The following is a 20171-nucleotide window of genomic DNA, read 5'->3' on the forward strand; positions in this document are numbered from 1 at the left end:
TGTAATTTTTCTCCAGAAACTTCCAACGTGCTGCACGATCTGCTTATTTATTTTGTTTTCTGCCTTCTAAGCCCTGTGAGGGCAGGCTTTTGTCTGAGTTGCTCACTTTGGTATCCTCAGCACAATAACCTGACACATAGTAGGTGCTCAATAAATGTTTGTAGACCCGAGTTGCGGTCTCGGTGGCCGTGGTCAGGAACTCGGTGGAATAAGTGCTGGTCCCAAAGAGATCATTGTCTGCCTGACCCCGGAGGTCCTGGCTCACAGGTGCCCTATGATCACAGGTGCCCTGGGACGATCTTTCCCAATAATCTGCATGAGGGGGAGGGAGCCACTTAAGGCCTGGCCCTATCTTGCAAGACTCCTAATAATAATAACAACAATAATAACAACAATAACAACAACAACAACAGCTATCTTTTACGGTTGCTGGCCTTTTTTCCTCGGTCTCCATTAAATGCTTTATCTTCACTCTCATTTACTTCTCATATCATTCCTCTGTTATCAAATTATATCCATTTAAAGGCGAAACCCCTGAGGCTCAGAGCGTCAGTAACATCCCGCCACCTCCTACCGCTTCCTGGAGCCTAGACCTCCAATAAAGGATGCCTCCCTGCCCTGCCCACTAGAGGTTGTGAGGGACTTGGGGCGCCGGGCGCGGGCGGGGCGGGGGGGGAGGCGGAGCTTCCGCGGAGGGCGGGGCGCTGGCCTTGAGGGGACCTGAGCCTGCATCTGGCCCCAGAGGAACCTCCCGCCAAGAGCCCGGACGCGCGGCGGCTGCTCTCTGGAGGGGCGGGGCAGCGGCGCGGCGGGTCCTGACGTCACCCGGCGCTGGGCCCCGCCCCGCCGCGGCTGCAGCAGCAAAGCCAGCAAGCAGCCTCCGCCGCCGGCCTGACTGGGAACGCAGCACGCGCGGCCATGGCCTCGGGCCCCCCGGGTAAGCGGGCGTGGGACGCGGGGGGGGGGGGGGCGGCGGGAGGACAGCCCCGGGCCTCCCCCTTCAGCGCTGGGCTGACCGGCCGTCCCCCCTCTCGTCCCACAGAAGCGGACACGCGACAGAGGCTGCTGCGCACTGTCAAGAAGGAGGTAGGTGCCAGGGCGGGGGCGGGGGCGGGGGCGGGGGTCGCGCCCTTGAGGGAGGGGGCTGCTGCAACCCCGCACCCGCACGCCAGGGAAGGTCTCTAGAGGAGTGGAGACTCCTGGCAGCGGGAGCGGCACCTCCCGTGTGGGGCTCACCTGGGTAGGTATTTACCTCCTGCGGGACTAGAGGCCAGTGAGTTTGGGGGTGGGAGCCTCCGGTATTGGGGGGCTCTGCATGCAGCGGGAGGGCCCCCCAGGTGTGGGGCACGCCTGGTTGTGCCTGGGTAGGACCCCCTCTTGTGGAGGAGCAGATGGGTGGGTCTCACTAAGGGGAGGAAAGCACCTGGGGGGGCTGACTGGACGTATTGGAAGGTGGGGGGCCTGGATGGGGCTGCCAAAGGAGGACCAGACTTCGGAAAAGGGGAAAGGTTCACTTTGGGAAAATAACAATCCCCCATTCCCCCTTCCCCCAATCCTCAGTCCTTGGAGCCACCCCCAGGAGCTAGGGGACTCCCTCCCTGAAAGTCCCTAGTCAGTGGCTTACTCCATTTGTGGGCATGTGCCAAGGCCTCATGGCAGGTGGGTTCCCCTCACCCACCCCTCCCCACCCCCCATACGTAGAATCAGGCGGGGCTCAGCTGTCCTGCCCCTTCTCTCTCCTTGGGGCCAGCTGGGAGCCAGGTCTAGCCTTTAGTTAATAGCACTTGACTTCCTGCAAGGGGTGAATCTATAAGCATGGGTTCCTGGGAAGCATTTAGATGCTCAGACTGTGTGTGTGTGTGTGCATGTAGAGCACACTCACGCCTGTGTAGGCAAGGATGTGTGGCTATGAGTGTGTGTATCTGAGAATGTCTGTGCATCTGTCTGGAGATATCCAAGTGCATCTTTGTATTGTGTGTACATGTGTCTGTTTATCCATTTTTGTGAGTGTGATGTGTATCTGTGTGATGCATGAGTCTGTGTGTGTGTGTGTGTGTGTGTGAGGCTGTGACCATGTATGTGTGACTGTGTGTGTGTATCTTGCCTTTCTTATGTCACCTCACATCCCTCACCCTGGGACCCCATCACTGCTGAGCTGATCACCTATCTTGGGTGGTACCAGAACCAGGAATGGCTGCAGACTTCAGGGGCTGGCCTGATTCCTTTGCCTGTGTGTGTGTGTGTGTGTGTGTATGTGTGTTGAGGATGTCAGCCTTTGGTGTCAGCACCAAGCACCAAGTAGGCCCTCCCCACATGGTGGCAGACAGCCATCAAAGACAGCCTTGATGCTGGGACCTGTTGCTGTCCCTCCCTCCTTGGAAAGCATGGGGGTATGTCTGTGTATAGGTCTCTGTGTGTGGCATGTCCCGCGTTATTTAAAAAATCAGCTCCAGGGCTGGTTGTACACTCCAGGATTTCTGAATAAGGATGCATAATAGGTATGTGAATTCCTCGGAAAGGCCCAGAACTTTTCAGTTCAGCCCTCTTAGAGGCACTGTGGGGACCTGAAGAAAGCTCTGTCTGGATAGACCATCCTTCCAACAGAACTCACAGACCTACAATAGTCTGATGTCTGTGTTAGGGGAGGGTGTCTGTAGAACCTGTTTGTTCATTGTTTAACTAAACCTAGTTAGTTTAGGTCAATTTGTTCTTCCCAGATATTTTCACCCGGAATGGCGATGTTTTTAAGGAAATGGTTTGCTGGTTCAATTGGGAGGGGTCTACAGAGAGAAGAGCGTGTGGGCAAGACATCTGGGGAGGATGGTGCCTCTGGGCAGTGCTCAGCTGGGGCCCTGGTCCCAGCTCAGCCAGCAGCTCCTTCAGTGCCCTGGCCAAGTCCCTTTGCCCTCTCAAGGACTCAGTTTCCACATCTGGAGGAAGAGGCATTGTTCCACTGTTCTTAGAGATCCCACCCATGTTAGTCTAGTTTGGGATAGTGGCAGGCTGTGGGGGATACTTTGCCCCTGGTGACCAGAGTTGTGGGCTTGCATCCTCTCTCTTAGGATCGCCAAGTTTGGGGCTTGGAATGAACTCTGCCTGGCATAAGGCCGAAGCCGTCACCTGATCAGAGGGATCCCTTGGCACCCTGCTTGCTGCCTGAAGGGGTCAGGGACAGAACCTTGCAAGTCTGGGTAAAGGGCCTCAAGCAGTCCATGACCTACAGCCAGAAGGCAAGGGTTATGGTCACAAGTTGGTGACTGATTCTAAATTCTGCTTTTCTTAGGTCATTTCAGTAATCAGAGTTTCCATATCGTGGGGGCTACTCTGTGCCATACCAATGTGCATAGTAACTTTATGAGGTGACTGAGATTGTTCACATTTTATGGACCAAGGAAACCAAGCCTGGAGAGGAGGTATGAGCTGCTCAAGGGAACATAGCCAAGAAGGTCCAAAGCCAGGGACTTAAACCACCAGGTCTGTCTGACATCAGAGCCAGGCTCTTACCTCCCATATCCCAAATGTGCCCTTCCCTGTCTGCATGGCACCAGAGTCTCAGTATGTGGGTGGCATGATTTCCATCGTACAGAGCTGAAAATGGCCCAGACAGAATAAGTGATGTCTCAAAGGTACAGAACCAGTAAAGAGAAGACAAGTTCAGGTCTTCTATGAGGTCTTTGTTCAGCATGGGTGCCCCCAAGGGCATGGCAACAAGTCCATGCCCCACCAAAGCAGACCTCCTATCTCCTTTCCTTCCTCTAACAACCTCTTTGGGGAGCTTCTCTCTCCAGTATCAGAGAGCCGGTCTCTAGTGGAATGGTGGAGGGAAGCTCTTTGCCTAGAAATCTGGAAGTCAAGTCTGCTCTTCCTTTCCCCCCTCGTCTTTCTGGGTTCAGAGGAGCTACATGCCTGCCAGAGGCGACTCCCATCATTCTTTCTGGAAGGTGGCTCAACAATCAGTTTCCTTAGATAAGGTGTGCAAGTTTGGGCTGAGCCACAGAAACCACAAAGACCAGCAGAGTCCGTGGGGCTGGGAGCTCTGTCCAGTGCTGACTCTGGGAGCCAGTATGACCCAGTAACCATGAAGCAGGTCAGAAAGGGGCTTTGGGCTCACCCAGAGCTGGGTTTAAATTCTGGTGCGTTTGGGGCAGCCTCTGTGTGCCAGACACCGGGCTGGGCTCTGTGGCTACAGCAGTGAACAAGATAAGTCTTGCCCTCTTGGGGCTGACATCCTGGTATGGTAGACAGACCCCAGTAGACATTCTGACTGTAATTTAAGGGATCCTGACAGGCTTTGCACCAAAGCGTGAAGTAGAGACGCTTGGCACCACAAGAACACCCAACAGGGTGAATTAACCTCATGCAGGTGGCCCAGGAAGGCTTTCTGGAGGAAGGGATGTTTAAGAAGATACATGAGGAATGAGTAAACCTTCTAGGTGGAGGTGGGAGGTCGGAGGACACAGAGGAAAACCCTTCCTGGCAGAGGGAACGGCATATACCAAGACTTTGTGGCTGGAGGGAGCACCATGAACTTGAGGGATGAACAGACTGGGGAAGTGGCTGGAGTACAGAGGGAAAGGAACCTGGTGCCAAATGCAGAGGGGCACGGCATGTGGTCTTATCCTAAAAGCAGAAGGAGAGGAGTGGGGAGGACATGAGCTATACGGAGGTAGAGGGTGGAGCTAAACTTGACGGCTTGTAGGTTGTACAGTCTTAGACAAGCATCTGTCTTTACCTTCACAAGGGTCCCGAGTTTCAGTTTATTCATCATGAGGATGAAGATTACTCACCTGTCAGAATAAGCCACGTGGAAACGCCTACCACGTTAGGCTGTGCTGCTTCTGGGCAGGCATCTTATTTTTTCTCTGTCTCCCCAATGTTGCCAAGGGAAAGCTGGAGACAGGGTGGTCTCGGTACGGGCACGATTTCCTCCAGTTAAACCCAGCCAGCTCCATCCTGGCTCCTTCCTTGCTCCTTTCACCCTCCCCTCCTTTCCTCTCCCCGCCTCCACCCCTTAATTTTGTTTTGGTTCCCAGAGCTGTGGGGACTGGCTTCTCGTTGCCATGACAACTGCCATTAAAGGAGCCAGCCACGTGACCGAGGAGTTGATAAGAGAAGCAAAGTGACTAACTGCCTTGTTTTCTTGCCTGGTGCTGGGCCTGGGAGGCCTCTTAATTGGAAGGGAGAAGGCTGCTGCTGGAGGGTGGGAGGAGAGACCCTGGGAAGGAGGCAGGGGGACGAGTCGGGTGCTGGAGAGGAGGCTCCGTGCACCTCTGCCAACTGGGGCTGGTGTGAGAGCTGCCATGGGGAGCCCTTGTCACAGTGGCTGAGTTTGGGGAGCTGTGCCTCCCAGCCCTCCTTTGGGGGTAATGGGATGGGGGAGGAGGGCATCACATCCTAAGAAGATTGGAGGAAAGTGAGAGAATCAGCCCATGTTTCTACTAAGACCCCCATGGTGCTTCCACTTTAATCCAGGGGTGCTCAATGAAAGAGGGGTGACAGCTTGCCGCCCTCCTCTGGGTAGGGTTGCCAGATAACATATGGGTCATACAGTTAAATTTGAATTTCCCATACACAGTGAATACTTTTAAAAAAATTTTTAGTATAAGTATGTATTGCTGAATCCGGCAGTCCTACCCCAGGGGACATTTGCTAATGTCTGGAGCCATTTCTGGTTTTCAAAACTGGGGGTCCTGCTGGCATCTAGTGGGGAGAGTCCAGGAATGCTGCTCAGCTTCCCGCAGTGCCCAGGACAGCCTCCCCACCACGAAGTTGTGTCCAGCCCAAAATGGCACTGTGGTTGTGATTGAGAAACTTCTGTGCAGACCATGTGCTGAGTGCACCCCCAAACGTTCCCTCCTTCAGGCTCCACGACAGCCCTGAGAGGGAGAATAATTATCTGCTTGATAAAGGAAGAGCTGGAGGCACAGAGAGGTTAAGCAGCCCCCTTTAAGGTTGCACAGCCAGCCCATGGAGAAGCCAGGATTCAAATCCTTCTTCGTCTGGCTCTGAAGGGTGGTCTCACAGAGGTTCATTGAGTCCGGGAAACATGACTTAGGGTCAGATGAGTGTAGGGGAAGAGATGAGGCAGGATAGGTCCATTTGCCGCAGCTTGTTCGGGGCTGTGAATTTCTAGGCTGCAGCATTTGCACCATCAGATAGTGGGGAGCTAGAGAAGACGTAGGAGCAGGGAGGGTCTTGGTTGAACTTGGACTTCAGAAAGTGTCAGCTGATAACAGAGGCCAGGAGGGAGCCTTTTGCCACTTCTTGGAAGAAAACTTTCTCCTTCCTTCCTCTCTCTTTCTCCCCCCATCTCTTCTCCCCCCGCCCCTCCTTCCATCCCTCCCTTCTTCACTTCTTCCTTTCTTCCACAAATATTTATTGAGCATCAACTATATACCAGGTACCGCTCTAGGAACTGTAGAGAAGGAGCAAAGCAGCATCCTTGCTCACATGCTGTCATGAAGCATATGGTTCAGTTGGGGGACAGACAGATAAACAATAAATATATGCAGGCACACCTCGGACATATTTTGGATTCTATTCCAGGTCTCCAGGAGAAAGCAAATACTGTGATCAATTGAGTGAAAGGAGTTTTTTGGTTTTCAGTGCATATAAAAGTTATGTTTATACTATGCTCTAGTCGATTAAAGGTACAAAAGAATTGTGTCTCCAAAAACCAATGTATATATCTTAACTTAGAAATACTGTTATGTTATTATATAAATTATATTTTTATCTTATTATATACATTATATACACTTTATATTGTATACATTTTTTAAAAGATTTTATCTATATATTTGAGAGAGAGAGGGGAGGAGAGTGGGGTGAGGGGCAGAGAGAGAAGCAGACTCCCTACCGAGCGGGGAGCCCCATGTGGGACTCGATCCTGGGACTCCGGGATCACAACTTGAGCAGAAGGCAGATGCTTGCCTGACTGAGCCACCCAGGTGCCCCATATTGTATACATTTTAAGTAGGAGGAACAGGCTTCCCCCCACAAAAAAACATTTTACTGCTAAAAAATTGCAAACCATGGTCTGAGTTTTCAGTGAGTCATCATCACTGATCACAGATCACTGTGATAAATATAATAATAAAGAGAAGTTTGGAAATATTGCTAGAATTACCAGAGTGTGACACAGAGACAGGAAGTAAGCAAATGCTGTTGGGAAAATGGGGCTGATATAGACTCGCTCGATGCAAGATTGCTACAAACCTTCAATTTGTTAAAAAAAAAAAAAAAAGGAAAAAGAAAAAAAGTAGTGTTTGCAAAGCACAAGTACTATGAGGAAAATAAAGCTGGAAAGGGAGTGGAGAGGAGGGGGAAGGGCTCTCCAGAGGAGGTGGCCAGGGATGGCCTCTCTGATATAATGACATTTGAGCAAGGACCTCAAGCGAAGGAGAGAACCCTACTGACATCTGCAGGAAGGGTGTTCTTGACAGAGGGAACAGCATATGCAGAGGCGCAGAGTCAGGAGCAATGAAGGGTGAAGAGGCCAAGAAGCCTGGAATGGAGTGAACGAGTGGAGAAGGAGGACACAAGATCAAAGAGGGAACAGAAAGCTTCTCCTGCAGGGTCGTGTGGTCCTTGGACAAGAGATAGCAGCCATGAGAGGATTTTGAACGAGAGGTGGGGGGAACATTAATTCATCCATGTTGTAGACAGCTCAGGCTATAGGCTAGTGATAAATGCAGGGGACGAGTCGGGGCACAAGGTCATTAAGCAAGAGAGGAAACAACTTGTTCTTTTCTGAGCTTTCAATACTCAGGCTAGAAACCAGAGCCCCCCCCCCCCCCGCCGCCGATCTCCCCCACCAGCCAAGAAGGGGTTCCAGAAATGCTTGCCAGTCGCATGGATGCAGGAAAACTGGGTGCAGATATTTTTGGGCTCTCTGATGCTTATTGGGTTGACTCAGATCAGTTTGCGTGTGTCGTGTTTCCAGGCTTAAGATGGCAGAGTTTCTCCTCATGAATCATGCAGCCACAGCCATGCCGTGCATTTAATGCTTTTCTCAGGGCCCTGGCAGTGTGGCTTCCGGGAGCTCCTGCTGGTGCAGCACCTGGGTTTCAGCACCGTGGTCGGGTGTGACAGGGGTGACAGAAGGGCTTACGACTTGGTTATGTCTCCTGTGCAGCTGGCTGGGTCTCCCCTGCAGTGACCTCATCAGGGGCTCTGGGAGAGTCTCGTCACCTCTGTTGCTGGTTGGCAGGTAGGAAAGGGCATTTTTGTCACCCTGATGGGCTTGTAGACCCCAGGATGGGAAGCGAGGACACCGGAGCCCTTGTCCCAACTCTGCCCCTAAGCACCTGTGGCCTCCAAATGGGTCCCTTCTCCCTGTGTCATTCTACTTTCTAAGTGGACAAGGTTGGACAGCCCCAGGATTCTAAGAACCTTGAGCCATCAAATTTGGCCAGCATCTCTTTCCGAGAGCCAAGTCTCCCCGCATTTTGTCAAGTCCAAAGTTGCCAAGCCTGTACTTAAGACCTATTAAAAACTCAGTAGCTGATGAAACTATTCAGGAGCCTTCATTCCACTCAGGGAGAACAAGAGTCAACGAAAGGCATTCTAATGGGATAAAGATTTTTTTTTTATTTGTTTCTTAAACAGCATTTACTGAGCATTTTATATAGATGACCTTGTTCCATTGTCCTGATGCCACCACATGAAGCGGAAACCCTTAAAGATAAGGATATTGACATGCAGAGATGGCAAGTAAGTTGCCAAAGGTCATGGACATTGTCAGTAGTACAGCGTGGGGTTCTGGCCCTAGGACCCTGCTCTGCATTACTCCAGAGCTGAAACCAATGACCTACTTATGGCCTACTTATGGTTAGGAGCTCCCTTGAGCATGTGGAACTGGGGAAAGGTCCAAGCTTTGGAACCGGACGGCCTTGAGTTAAAGTTCTGGCCCTGCCATTTAGCGGATGCATGAACCTCTCTGGTTCCGGCGTCCTCGGGCATCAGATGGCAAGCGTACCCTGTACCACGCAGCACTGTTATTATGCCATCATTCCTGGGCATTCACCAGTATTCATGAAGGGCCCTGGCACAGGGCTTGGCTCACCCATTTAAGAGTAAGACAGAACTCAGTTGCAGAGGGACATTGTGCTGCCCTTTCTGGTCAGGCACATCTGAACTTGCAGATGTTCTCGGCGTGGGATCTGGCTCTCCGTGGGTAAGCCCTGGGCTGAGGGTGCAGCAACCACAGACTAGGGAGGGGGTATTTCATGGGAGTCCGGAGGAATGAGCCCTTGAAGGGGGGCCAGGAAGGCTGAGTCTTGCCTGGCTGCTTCGCCATCCTGAGGCGGGCAGTGGGATCTTCCCTCTGGGTCTGGTGGCTCCTTGGCCTCATGGAGGTGATCTCTCAGCCGAGGAAGGTCTGACCCCCTTGTGAGCCTGCGGGCCCCATCACTTGGCTGCTCTGAGCCCACTCTTAGGTCTGAGCAGCTAAGAGTGCTGAACTCCAATGGGAGGCAGTGTATTTTTCTTTCAGTCATACAGAAAGACAAGACATGAATAGATTCTTGTGCTTTTTCTTCGGAGTACCTTGAAGGAACTCAAGTTTATAAAGGCCGGTAACAGTTCCTTTAGCCATGAGTCCCCATTTAAAAATCAAATAACAGAAGCCCCAAGAGTGAAGAGACTTGGTGATACCTGGGACGTTGAACGGATTCTCCTTTAATTTTTATTAGTTAGTAAGTAACGTTTAATTAGTAAACTAGAATTATAGCAACTATCATGAGTTTTTTGCCCCCCCTTTTAGACATAAAGATATCTTTACAATCACCATTTATTAAATGCTGTTCTAAATTGCTTTGTTTGATCTCATTTAATGCATCAAGCAAGCTTCGTTTAGACTAGGTACAAATAGCAGCTCTACTGATGAGGGAAATTGAAGCTGAGAGAGGTTAACGAACTGGACCGCGGTGGGGTGCCTGGGTGGCTCAGTCAGTTATGTGTCTACCTACAGGTCAGGTCATGATCTCAGGATTCCAGGATTGAGCCCCATGTTGGGCTCCCTTCTCCACAGAAAGTCTGTTTCTCTTATCCCCTTTCTGTTCTTACCCTTTATTTATGTGCTCTCCCTCTTTTTCTCTCAAATAAATAAATAAATAAGTAAATAGTCTTAAAAAAAAATAAAACTGGACCAAGGTCATACAACTGAGAAGCAGCACAGCAGGGAATTTTTAGCTAGCTGTACCCATTTCAATTTGAATAATAACTTGCTAACAAAACCAGCTAGAACAATAAATACATATATAAACATAAAGCCAAAAGAAAAAGAGAGGCTAAAAAAAAAAAAAAATCGATTCATTGGTTCAGACGTTTGGGAATTTGGAGTCCAGCCAGCTTCAGGTGTGGCTCTATCCAGGGGTTCCGATGATGTCATCAAGACCCTGTCTGTTTTCATGTCTCTATGCTGGCTTTCTGCCTTGCCTGTCTGCGTGGGGAGGGAGAGTGTTGCCCCGGCAGCTCTCAGGGTACAACCTGCCAGCTTGGCATCAGCAGGCAGAGAGCTTCCTCTTCCCCGTGGTTCTCCGGGAAGTTTTAGGATTAGGTCTCATCGGACCAGCTGGGTCACATGTACCTTTTGCATCAATCGCTGTTGGGTGCATTGCTCTGCTAGGTCAGGCCTAGAGGGACGGTGTGGTGTGGCTTCAGCCCAGTGAGAGTGATAGAGGGAATCCCGGGGAGTGTCAGGGTGAAGTGACCAGACAGGAACATGGGAACCAGGCAGAAAAGCCACAGATGTCCACCTGGACAGGATGAGGGTGCTGGCATCTGGAACTCAGCCCTGAAATGAGGAGGTTGCCCCAGTCCTCCTGAAAGTGCTACTTGAGGGCCTACTGGGTGCTGGGTGTCTGTGGAATCAGAGATTCTACTCCAGCATTGTGCACAGCCCTGAAGTTGTACTTGCTGTAGGAAGACAGTGTCCTCAGTACCTCTAAGGGGTCCACAGCCCCCCAAATCCAAAATGGTTTAGAACCGCCTGGCAAGATGCTGGGATGTGAAGAGGAACACAGTTTACCCGACCTCGGCTCACTCAGAAATGAAATCCTCCCTAATCTCTAAGTCAGTGGGCCCTCTAATCACAACCTCCCCTAATAATAATCATAATTAGCATTTATTGGACACCTACTGTGTTCTGGACCTGTACAGTCCAATGGGAGCCACTAGTCCCATGTGCCTCTTTACATTTAAGTAAAACTCAATTAAATAAAAAATCCTGTCCCTCAGTCGCATTAGCCGAGTTTCAAGTGCACAACAGCCCCATGTGGCTAGCGATCCCGCTTTGGACAACACAGGCGTAGAGCATTTCCAGAAAGTTCTCTTGTGCCCTAGACATTGTGCTAAATGCTTTACATCCTTTAACACAGTTAATCCTTAAAACATCTCAGCAGGGTAGGTCCAGTTTATTATCTCCCTTTACAGGTGGGTACATGGAAGCATGGAGGAAGTGAAATGACATACCCAAGGTCACACAGCTGGTGTGGAGGCAGAGCCAAGGTCCTAACCCAGCCCTTGGATGTGATCCTGGACTGCTTTCCCTCCTAAGCTAGGCTAGAGGCAGTTTGTGTGTTTCCTGGTGCGCCCTGTGCATGTTTGAAGCAACCTTCTGGGAATTCCGGCTCTTCTTTCCTGCAGCTGCTCAAACCCCCAAGAGAATCGAGGCTGCTCCAGACTGTGTGTGTGCCTTCCTCATCCATGAGGCCCGTGGGTCTGCGGAAGTGGGGCTTTGTCAGGGGTTTGTGCGGGGGTTGTCAGGGGAGCCGCCTCCCGCAGCAGGCAGAGCCCTCAGGAGAACTCTGGCTGGTCTCCAGGGTGTGGGCTGGGAATGTGAGACACGCAGGCCGTTTCCTCTGGGAGTGGAGGGGTGGCGGAGGATTGACTCTGCACAGCTCCATCATCTCCCTGAGTGGCCGTGTGTGGGAGTGGGACTGGAAGGACCTTTTGCCAAGATGCCTCCAGATAGATGCCCCAGAACCAGGTATGGCAGCAGGGGTGGGGGGACCTCCTTGGTCAAGGGGTGTCTGAACACCTGTGCAGGGCAGCGAGAGGAGGCCTGTGTGGGGGAAACCCATCCTCAGTGTCCAGAACGCCAAGCTTCCAGGTTAGAGCAGGTTGGCACATCCCTACACCATGAGAGAAGGATGCCTGGTGCCTATTTATAGCATCCTAGTAAGCTATTAACTGGGACCAGCCTAGTAGCTGCCCAGCGAAAGAGAGAGGCTTTTGCTTTTTGCTTGCAAGGCCCACAGCCACGTTTAGGGCAGGTCAACAAGGAGGTGCGGGAAGGAGGACTTTTCTAGCCCTCTGAAGATCCACATGCCATGGCGACATCACTTACGGGAACCCCCTCCCCAGCTCCCCGCTCTCTCCCACCGCATAGATGGGGCTGCAGAAGGACCGTCCTGTGTCTTGGCTTTCATCTTCCATCTGCATGGATGTGGAGGGCAGGGGTGGAAGGATGTGGGTGGGAGGGTGGGGGAGGTCTGTTCTGGAAGTCCAGGAGAGGAAGCTCTGATCCATCCATCCACCAGCGGCTGCTGCATTCCTGCTGAGTGCCAGACCCCTGCAGACCCCTTGTCTGAGAAGACCCCAGCCCAGTGCAGGCCATGATGGGCTGAGGGCATGAAGGACCCCATCTGGGAGGAGGCAGTTTGCCGTGTGCCAGAGCACCGCACACATGCTGACATACTATACTAGCCCCAGAACACAGAAAGGATATTTCCTTTTTCCTTTCTTCTTGTTGTTTTTTTTTTTTTTTAAATAGACTATTTTTTAACAGCAGATTTAGGTTCACAGTGAAAATTGAACAGAAAGTACAGAGATTTCCTATACATCTCTTTATCTGCCCTAAAAATCCTCTGTACTCTGCCTATTCATCCGTCCCTCCCTCCAACCCCTGGCAACCACTGATCTTTTTACCGTCTTCATAGTGTTGCTCTTTCCAGAATGTCCTGCAGCTAGAATTGTACAGCATGTAGCCTTTTTCAGATTGGCTTCTTTCATTCAGTAATAAGCATTTCAGGTTGGACGTTTTCTTTTTATGATCATGATTCTCCTTTGGAAGTCAATGTGCAGCAGGGAGAGGGAGCTGTGAGGCACTGGGCATACCTGGGGGAGGTCAGGGATGAAAGGTCATGGCAGGACAGAGGTGGAGCCGGCTGGTGCCCTAGGACTGGGACGTGGGTAGCAGTTGGCCATGACTATGACACTTGGCTGTATGGGGCTGAGGGAGCAGGTGCACTGGCCACCTGGAACTTTGGAGCAGGAGACCTTGATTCAAATCCCAACCTCTTCTTGGGCCAGATGGTCTCCGTCCCTCCTAGGTCACCTGTCTCATTGGGAAAATAGAATAACAATAGTCATACCCACATTGCATGCTTGTTGTGAATCTTTGGGTTCATGGATGTGAAACACCCATGTGGCTTGTGGGATGCACCTGTTGGTGTTGAATGAGTAAATGAACCTACTGTGTGCCAGGCTCAGTGCGAGGACAGTTGGGTTCGAGTCCCCACTCTGCCATTCAAAAGCCATATGCTCTAACAAATAACATGGAGGACATGGGGAGATGGAGAGGAGAAGGGAGTTGAGGGAAATTGGAAGGGGAGGTGAACCATGAGAGACTATGGACTCTGAAAAACAACCTGAGGGTCTTGAAGGGGCTGGGGGTGGGAGGTTGGGGGAACCAGGTGGTGGGTCTTAGGGAGGGCACGTACTGCATGGAGCACTGGGTGTGGTGCAAAAACAATGAATACTGTTATGCTGAACAGAAATTAAAAAAAAAAAAAACTTCTTAAAAAAAAAAGCTCTTGGACAAGTATTTAACTTCACCAAGACTCAGTTTCCTTATCTGTGAAATGGAGTCTTCATACCCATCTCACCTAATTGCCCTGAGGAGTAAATGAAATAATGTCCCCAAGCATGGTGCCAGGCTTAGTGGATATCTTATCAGTATCTGAAGCACTTACTCTGGGGCTGCCACTGTGTTAAATGCTTTTGATGTATTATCTTATGCCTGTGAGGCAAATAGCTGAGACCCATTTTACTGGTGGGAGTGCTGAGGTTCAGAGAAGGGACACAATTCACCCAAGATCATGTGTGCAGGAGCTGGGGTGTGAATTCTGGAAGTTTGCCTGGAGAGCTCAGTGCTCCTAGCTGACCATAAGAGCTTAGAAGAGGGAGGAATCACATCAACTTCGGGGGGGCTCTCAGGAGGGAGTGAGAAGGGCGCCTCAGTGAGTTCTGGAGGATGCGGTGGCTTCTCCAGAGCTGGAGATGGAGGCAGGAGTGGGTGGGGATATCAGGTAGAGGGGGCAAAGGCGGGGCATGGGAATGGTGAGTCACAAAGAAGGAATGGCACCTGTGACTGGTGGAGCTGGGTGCAGGAAGGGGAAGGGACAGGATTTGCAGGAAAGGAAGGTAGGGCCACATGGTAGAAAGAGTCACAGCTTGCAGCCCTGTTCCGGCCTCTCCCAGCTCACCTCCTGGGCGCCCCACCTATAACAAATTAAAAAATAAAAAAGCCGCCAGCTATTTCCATGTAGTACTTTTCCCTGCCACACTATCCTTACATCTGTTCCTTCCTTTGAGCTCCATGGTGGCTCTGTGGGGGCGATTGCAGGGGACAGCTTTTTTTCCCCCTTGGCTTTAGAGTTGGAGAAACCACAGACCAGAGAGTTCAGTTTTGTTTATACTTTAGATCTTGAGATTATACTTTATACTTCCTCCAGGAAGCCTTCCCTGACTTCTTGACCTTCCTCATCAGGTCAGGTTTCTTTGTTATTTGTTCTCATGGAACCACATTCTTCGGCTGCAGAGAACTGACCTCACTTTTTGCTGTAATGTCCCCATTTGTTGGATTTGGTTAATGTCTATCTTGATGGACTGTCACCTCCAAGAGGACAGGGCTTCTATCTGCTTGTCACCTTGTACCAAACTCATAGGAGGTGCTCCATAAATGATGAGTGAATCAGGGACAGCTTTGTCTCATGTGACAGGTGCTGGGAAGGCAGGTGTTAGCAGAACGTGGGAGAGGCACATTTATCTCTGCTTGGGTATGGAGAGTCCAGGAAGGCTCCCAAGAGGTGGAGGTGATATCTGGGCTGAAGCCTGCGTTGCCGTTAGCGAGCTGGAGCATGGAGGGAAAGACACCTGGCAGCATCTGTGAGCAAAGGCACAGAAGATCCCAGGGCACTGCATTGGGGGAGCTGCGTCTTAGGGTCAGCAGTCCAGGGCAGGGCTGAAGACGCTGGCCTGCTAGGGCACCTGCATCTTGTCCTCAGCATCCAGAGTGCCTGCATGGGAGGCAGAGCCAGCCCTCTGCTCACTGCCCTCTCCTCCTCACCTGGCCCAAAGGCTGAGAGCTATTTTTAATGCCACCCTAAAGGCCCTCCAGACACCCTAAATTAACTGGCCTTTCCACTGTGAGTTTCTCACAGACGTGAGACTCAGGGGGCCTCCATCTCATTAACTGCTGCAGGCTCAGTATTACTCACCTACCTGCACTGCCAGCCGCCAACCCTCTGAGACCCCAGCTGGGGTATGGTGTGCTCTGAGTCAGGACAGAGGCAGCAGGCCTTGGAGAGGAGCAGGTGGCAGCTCGGCTGGTTTGTATTTTGGCCGCAGGTGCACTACAGGCACAGTGCTGGGTGCTTTATACCAGGGGTCTCCGTGGGCCAAACCCAGCCCGGGTGTGCACCGCCCTTAAGCTAAGAACGGTCTTGACATCCTAAAAAGGGTTGTGAAAACAGGAGGTGATGGGGCATAGGCTATATGTGGCCTGCAAATTGGTTTGACGGATCTAGGAAGTAAAAATCCAGATGGCCTGCTTAGATGTGAATTTCAGAAAAACAAAAAATAATTTTTAGTATGGATAGGGTCCATGCAATATTTGGTACATCCTTAACACTAGAAGAAATTCCTTACATATTGGAAGTTTAGACGTCACTGGGCAGCCTGTGTTTTTCTGGCAGTCCTACTGTCAAACCTGATGTGTTTGCTCTCTGACCCTTTACAGAAAAGGTTTGCCCACCCTGGCCTTGCACACACAGCAAATGAGATCAGGTGTCAGAGGGACTGAAAGACACTGCCTAGAACCAAACTTGATGAGCATTAGCTGCTGGCGGTAGCGTTGTTAGAATCATCAGAGTGGTCATCAGCGTATATGGAGTACCTGCTGTTTGCCCGGTACTGTCCTAGAGGTGTACACTACTAAACAGATAAGCCCACAGATATATAGTGAAAGTCAGGCCGTGATAAATTCTAAGCAAATGTATACAGCGGCGGAAGAGGTAGCAAGTGCCATGTGTGAAGCTCTCTTTTCCATAGGGTGGTGGTCTGAGCCCCTGCCCCCGTTCTGAGCACTGCACATGGTTCCTTCATGAAATCTGCACCTAGCAGCCCTGACAGGTGGTGTGAGCATCATCTCCATTTCACAGATGAAGAAACTGAGGCCTGAGATCACCCAGCCAATGGCAGAATTCGAATTTGACCTGGGCCTGTTGACACCTGAGCTGACTTTTACTGACTTCGCTCGGGTGCCTCCCTTTCTATGGTGCCAGCTGTGTGCCCAGTCCTGTTTGGGGCCCTCTGTTAACATGTCTCAATCCTTAGGACAGCCCTGCTCACTGGGCTGGACTTTTCCTCTCCAGGCATAGGAAGGGTGAGCACAGCACTACGTGGAGAGGCAGGAGGCAGTAGTGAGTTGATCTGGAACCTGGCAGGGTTCCAGGTGGGCAGCGTTAGGGTACCTGGGTAGGGGTGGACAGGTGACAGGAAGGAGGCCGGGGGAAGACAAAGCAGGCCTGGGAGCCCTAGGAGCCCCTCTTCCGGCTTTGGGGGTTGGCCCCATTTCCCTGCCTGACTCCCTCTGGAGAGTACTCCTCCTCTGTGCTATTTAAATATTTGCAGGTGGAAGGTGGGAGGGCGTGGCTGGTTTCTGAATGGTTGCAGGGTGGGGCCAGAGGTGGGCAGTGGCTGATGCTCAGAGGTCCCACGTGGAGGGGTGGGGCCAGGCCACTACCCCAGAGGCCAGCTAAGTCCTGAAGAGCTGCATGGATGGGAAGCTGGGGTAAGTGCATAGAGCTGAAGGGCCCCATAGCAACTGTACGTTCTCCGAACTCACACTCACAAATATACACTGGGCGCCAGGACTGCGACCCGGGCCGTCCCTGTTATCTAAGGCTGGCTCGTCTTCGTAGAATCCCTGCTGTGTGCCAGGTGCTGTCTCCACAGGCTCATTCAAGGCTCCCATTACCCAATGAGCTGGGGGTCCAGCATCACGAGTGGTCAAGGATTCGACGCCAGGTCAGTGTCTCTACATTCTGGCTCTTAGCCTCTGAACTGCCTCCTAACATCCTGTCGTTAGAGCTAATAAACTGGTTCCAAAAGAAGTGAGCTCCCCATCATTGGAGGAATGCGAGCAAATGTTGGAGGTCTTCTTGAATGGATCCTGGACAGGGATGAGAGCTTCCTGACCACTTTGACCTTTGAAGTCCTCTTGCCCCAGAAAGGCCCCCACGGGATGTGGTTGGCAGTGTCCTGACTCCCAGTTCAGTGCATTTTTGGTCCCCACAAATGGACGAGACTGAGGAGCCACTTCTCATAGGTTTCTCAGTACCTTGGGGTTTCAGAGGGCCTGACCCATTTCTGGGTAGGGCTGGAGGCATTGCTGACCTGAGTTCAAGTCCTGACTGCTCCCTTTCCTGGTTTTGTAACCTTAAGGCAAATTGCATAAACTCTGAGCCTCAATTTATCTGTATTTAAAGTGGGGGTAATGATGTTCCTGTGAAGAATAAATAAAGTATTCTATACAAAGTATTCTGCACATGGTAGATGCCCAGTAAACATACGGTCTCACTCTAAGCTGGACAATAACAGAAGTATTTTGTTCAAAATGACCTCCAGCTTCTGTGATGAGACAAAGTATTTGTTAGAATAAAGACCCTGGGTCTGATCCTGGCTCCTCTGCATGACCTTGGGTGGGTTATCTAATAGTTCTCTGCCTCAATTTCCTCATCTGTGAAATGGGAATAATTCGGTAACCTACTTCATTCAGGTGGTCGTGCTATAAACTGTCCCAGAAACACAGTGAGTGCTCAAAGGGAAAAAAACATGAGCAGCAAGCTTCAGCATCATAAAACTCCTACTGTGTGCTAGCCAGGTCTGCCCTTTTGCAAATAACAGCTCATTTAATCCTCACCTCTGGACACGAGGGACTGAGCTGGGACACAGACACTGGTCTGTGTGACCCCAGAGTCCCTCCAGCCTCAGCCTCTGTGCCGCGTAAATCGCATCCTTCCAGGGCCAGACCTTAGAGAAATCACAGAGGCTGCTGCAGGGAGCCAGGGGGCCACGCTGCCACTGCCGCCATCCCTAGGCCACCCTGAGGTCCCTCACATCTGTCTGCCTCCACAGTGGACCAAGGCCAAGCCCACGCCTGGGAGCCCAGGAGGCGGAAGGAGGTGGAGCTAAATTTCAGAGGCCTTCTGTGGCCATCCACCCTGTGCCCGCAGATCAGATCAGGCTCCCGTGATGGCTCCCCACCTCGCAGGCCTGGGCACAGCCTCTTCCTCCCCTGTAAGGCTCTCACCAATCTTCTGGTGGAGGCTTCCACCCCACTGCCTTTTTAATTTCCTCTTCTGGCCTCAGGCTGTCAGCCTGTTATTAACTTCTGGGGGCCGGTTCTAGCCCACAGCTGGGAGCCCGTGGGGGTGGGGAGGCACCTCACTTCTCTGAGCCCCTCCCTAGGCTGAGTACTTTCCACGGGTGCTGCCTTCTCTCTCCACCGCCCACCCCACCACCAGATCCATCCCCAGAACGAGAGGCCTGGGGCCAGCCTTCCTTGGGCATGACCCTTGCTGAGTTTCAGGGTCCACAGTGATAAGCAGACAACCTCCTCCCCTTGGCAGTTTGGACTCGAGACAATGTGCGTGTACAGTCTGGGTAACAATAGAAAACAAAGGATTCCCCCAAACTGAGTACAGTAAGGTGCATTTAATACAGGTGCTCTTGACCAAGGCAGGGTGGGGGCAGGGTGGGGAGAAGGATGTGGCGCCCCATGGTTGTAATAGTGGGAAACCGGGAACTATTAGCTTCCCTAGTGTGACCTGGGGGCAGGGAGAGGGGACTAGCTGTGTGGGGAAGGTCCCAGAAGGGGCAGGAGCCATGACTGCTCAGTGTCTTCCTAAGGATTTTGGGATAGCTCCTTGTTTTCTGTCCTCCCCTCAAATCCCCTGCTGTAATCTGAGCATGCATGAGAATCCCTGGGAGCCCTTGATAAACCGCCGGGAGCTGCTGACTGCATGGGTCCGAGACTGAGCGTCTGTATCTGTGGCCTGCTCCCAGCCAGGGCCACTGCTGCTGGGCCCTCTGTCCGCAGCTCTTGGCCACGTCGCACCTGCCCGTGCCTGTCTTAGCTGGTTCCACCTTTACCTCACTGGGGCGAGCGGTCTTCCAGGGTGGGACTGCCTAGTTCCATCCCTGCCACTCTGTGCGCTCAGGGTAGGGGGCCTCTTGCCTCTGGCTGAACTGAGCTCCCCGGCGTGGGGAAGTATGTACAGCTTTTCCCTGTTGGCGGTTGTCCTGAGGCCTGGTAGCCCCTGAGCGAAGGCCATTGTCGAGATGGAGGTCAGCAGGCAGGCTTGTTTGGGGGTGTCTTTGGGATGAACTCCCAGGGAAGCAAAGTGAGGCAAGCAGGAGGAACCCAAGGGAGAAGATGGGCCATGAGGCTTCCATGGAAACCCTGCAGGGCGTTCCCAGGGAGCCAGATGGCCCTTCAAAGCTGTCCTGAACTGGGGCAAGGAAGCCAGATCTTACAGCCCACATGTTCTAGCCACAGGAAGCAGTGAGGCCTTGGGGGAGCTCTCTGCCTTTGGCCGAAGGGATTGCCTGTCCCCTAAGGGACTGGTAGCTGAGGGTTCTCCCACAGATCTCCAGCAGCCTCCAGTCCCAGAGGGGTCTATGGGGCACACTGTGACACGTGCCACACCATCAGGACTTGTCCGAGGAGCCAGAGAGGGACCAGAGGCCTCCCTTCCCTGTCCCTGAGTCCTGTGGCCCCTGTGCCCCAAACCGAAAACGTTCTCGCTACCCCTCAAGCACACAGAAGCCCCTGCCTGTGGGTTTGCCAACAGCTGCCTTCTGAGTCTTCGTTTTGCTGG

The 20171-nt window shown here is 52.0% G+C and overlaps 1 protein-coding gene across 2 annotated transcripts in view; it reads left to right on the plus strand.

The window, feature by feature from the left end:
- Positions 1–855: 855 nt before the first annotated feature.
- SGSM1 (small G protein signaling modulator 1) overlaps positions 856–20171 on the plus strand; it is an 88652-nt gene continuing 69336 nt past the window's right edge. For both annotated transcript variants that reach the window (XM_046025553.1, XM_046025554.1), the window contains exons 1-2: positions 856–937; positions 1043–1086. In XM_046025553.1, the coding sequence (XP_045881509.1) occupies positions 919–937; positions 1043–1086 (63 nt within the window). In that variant the 5' untranslated portion in view covers positions 856–918. The remainder of the gene's footprint in view (positions 938–1042; positions 1087–20171) is intronic.

Source organism: Meles meles, chromosome 12 (genome assembly GCF_922984935.1).
Source record: "Meles meles chromosome 12, mMelMel3.1 paternal haplotype, whole genome shotgun sequence".
Lineage (NCBI taxonomy): Eukaryota > Metazoa > Chordata > Mammalia > Carnivora > Mustelidae > Meles > Meles meles.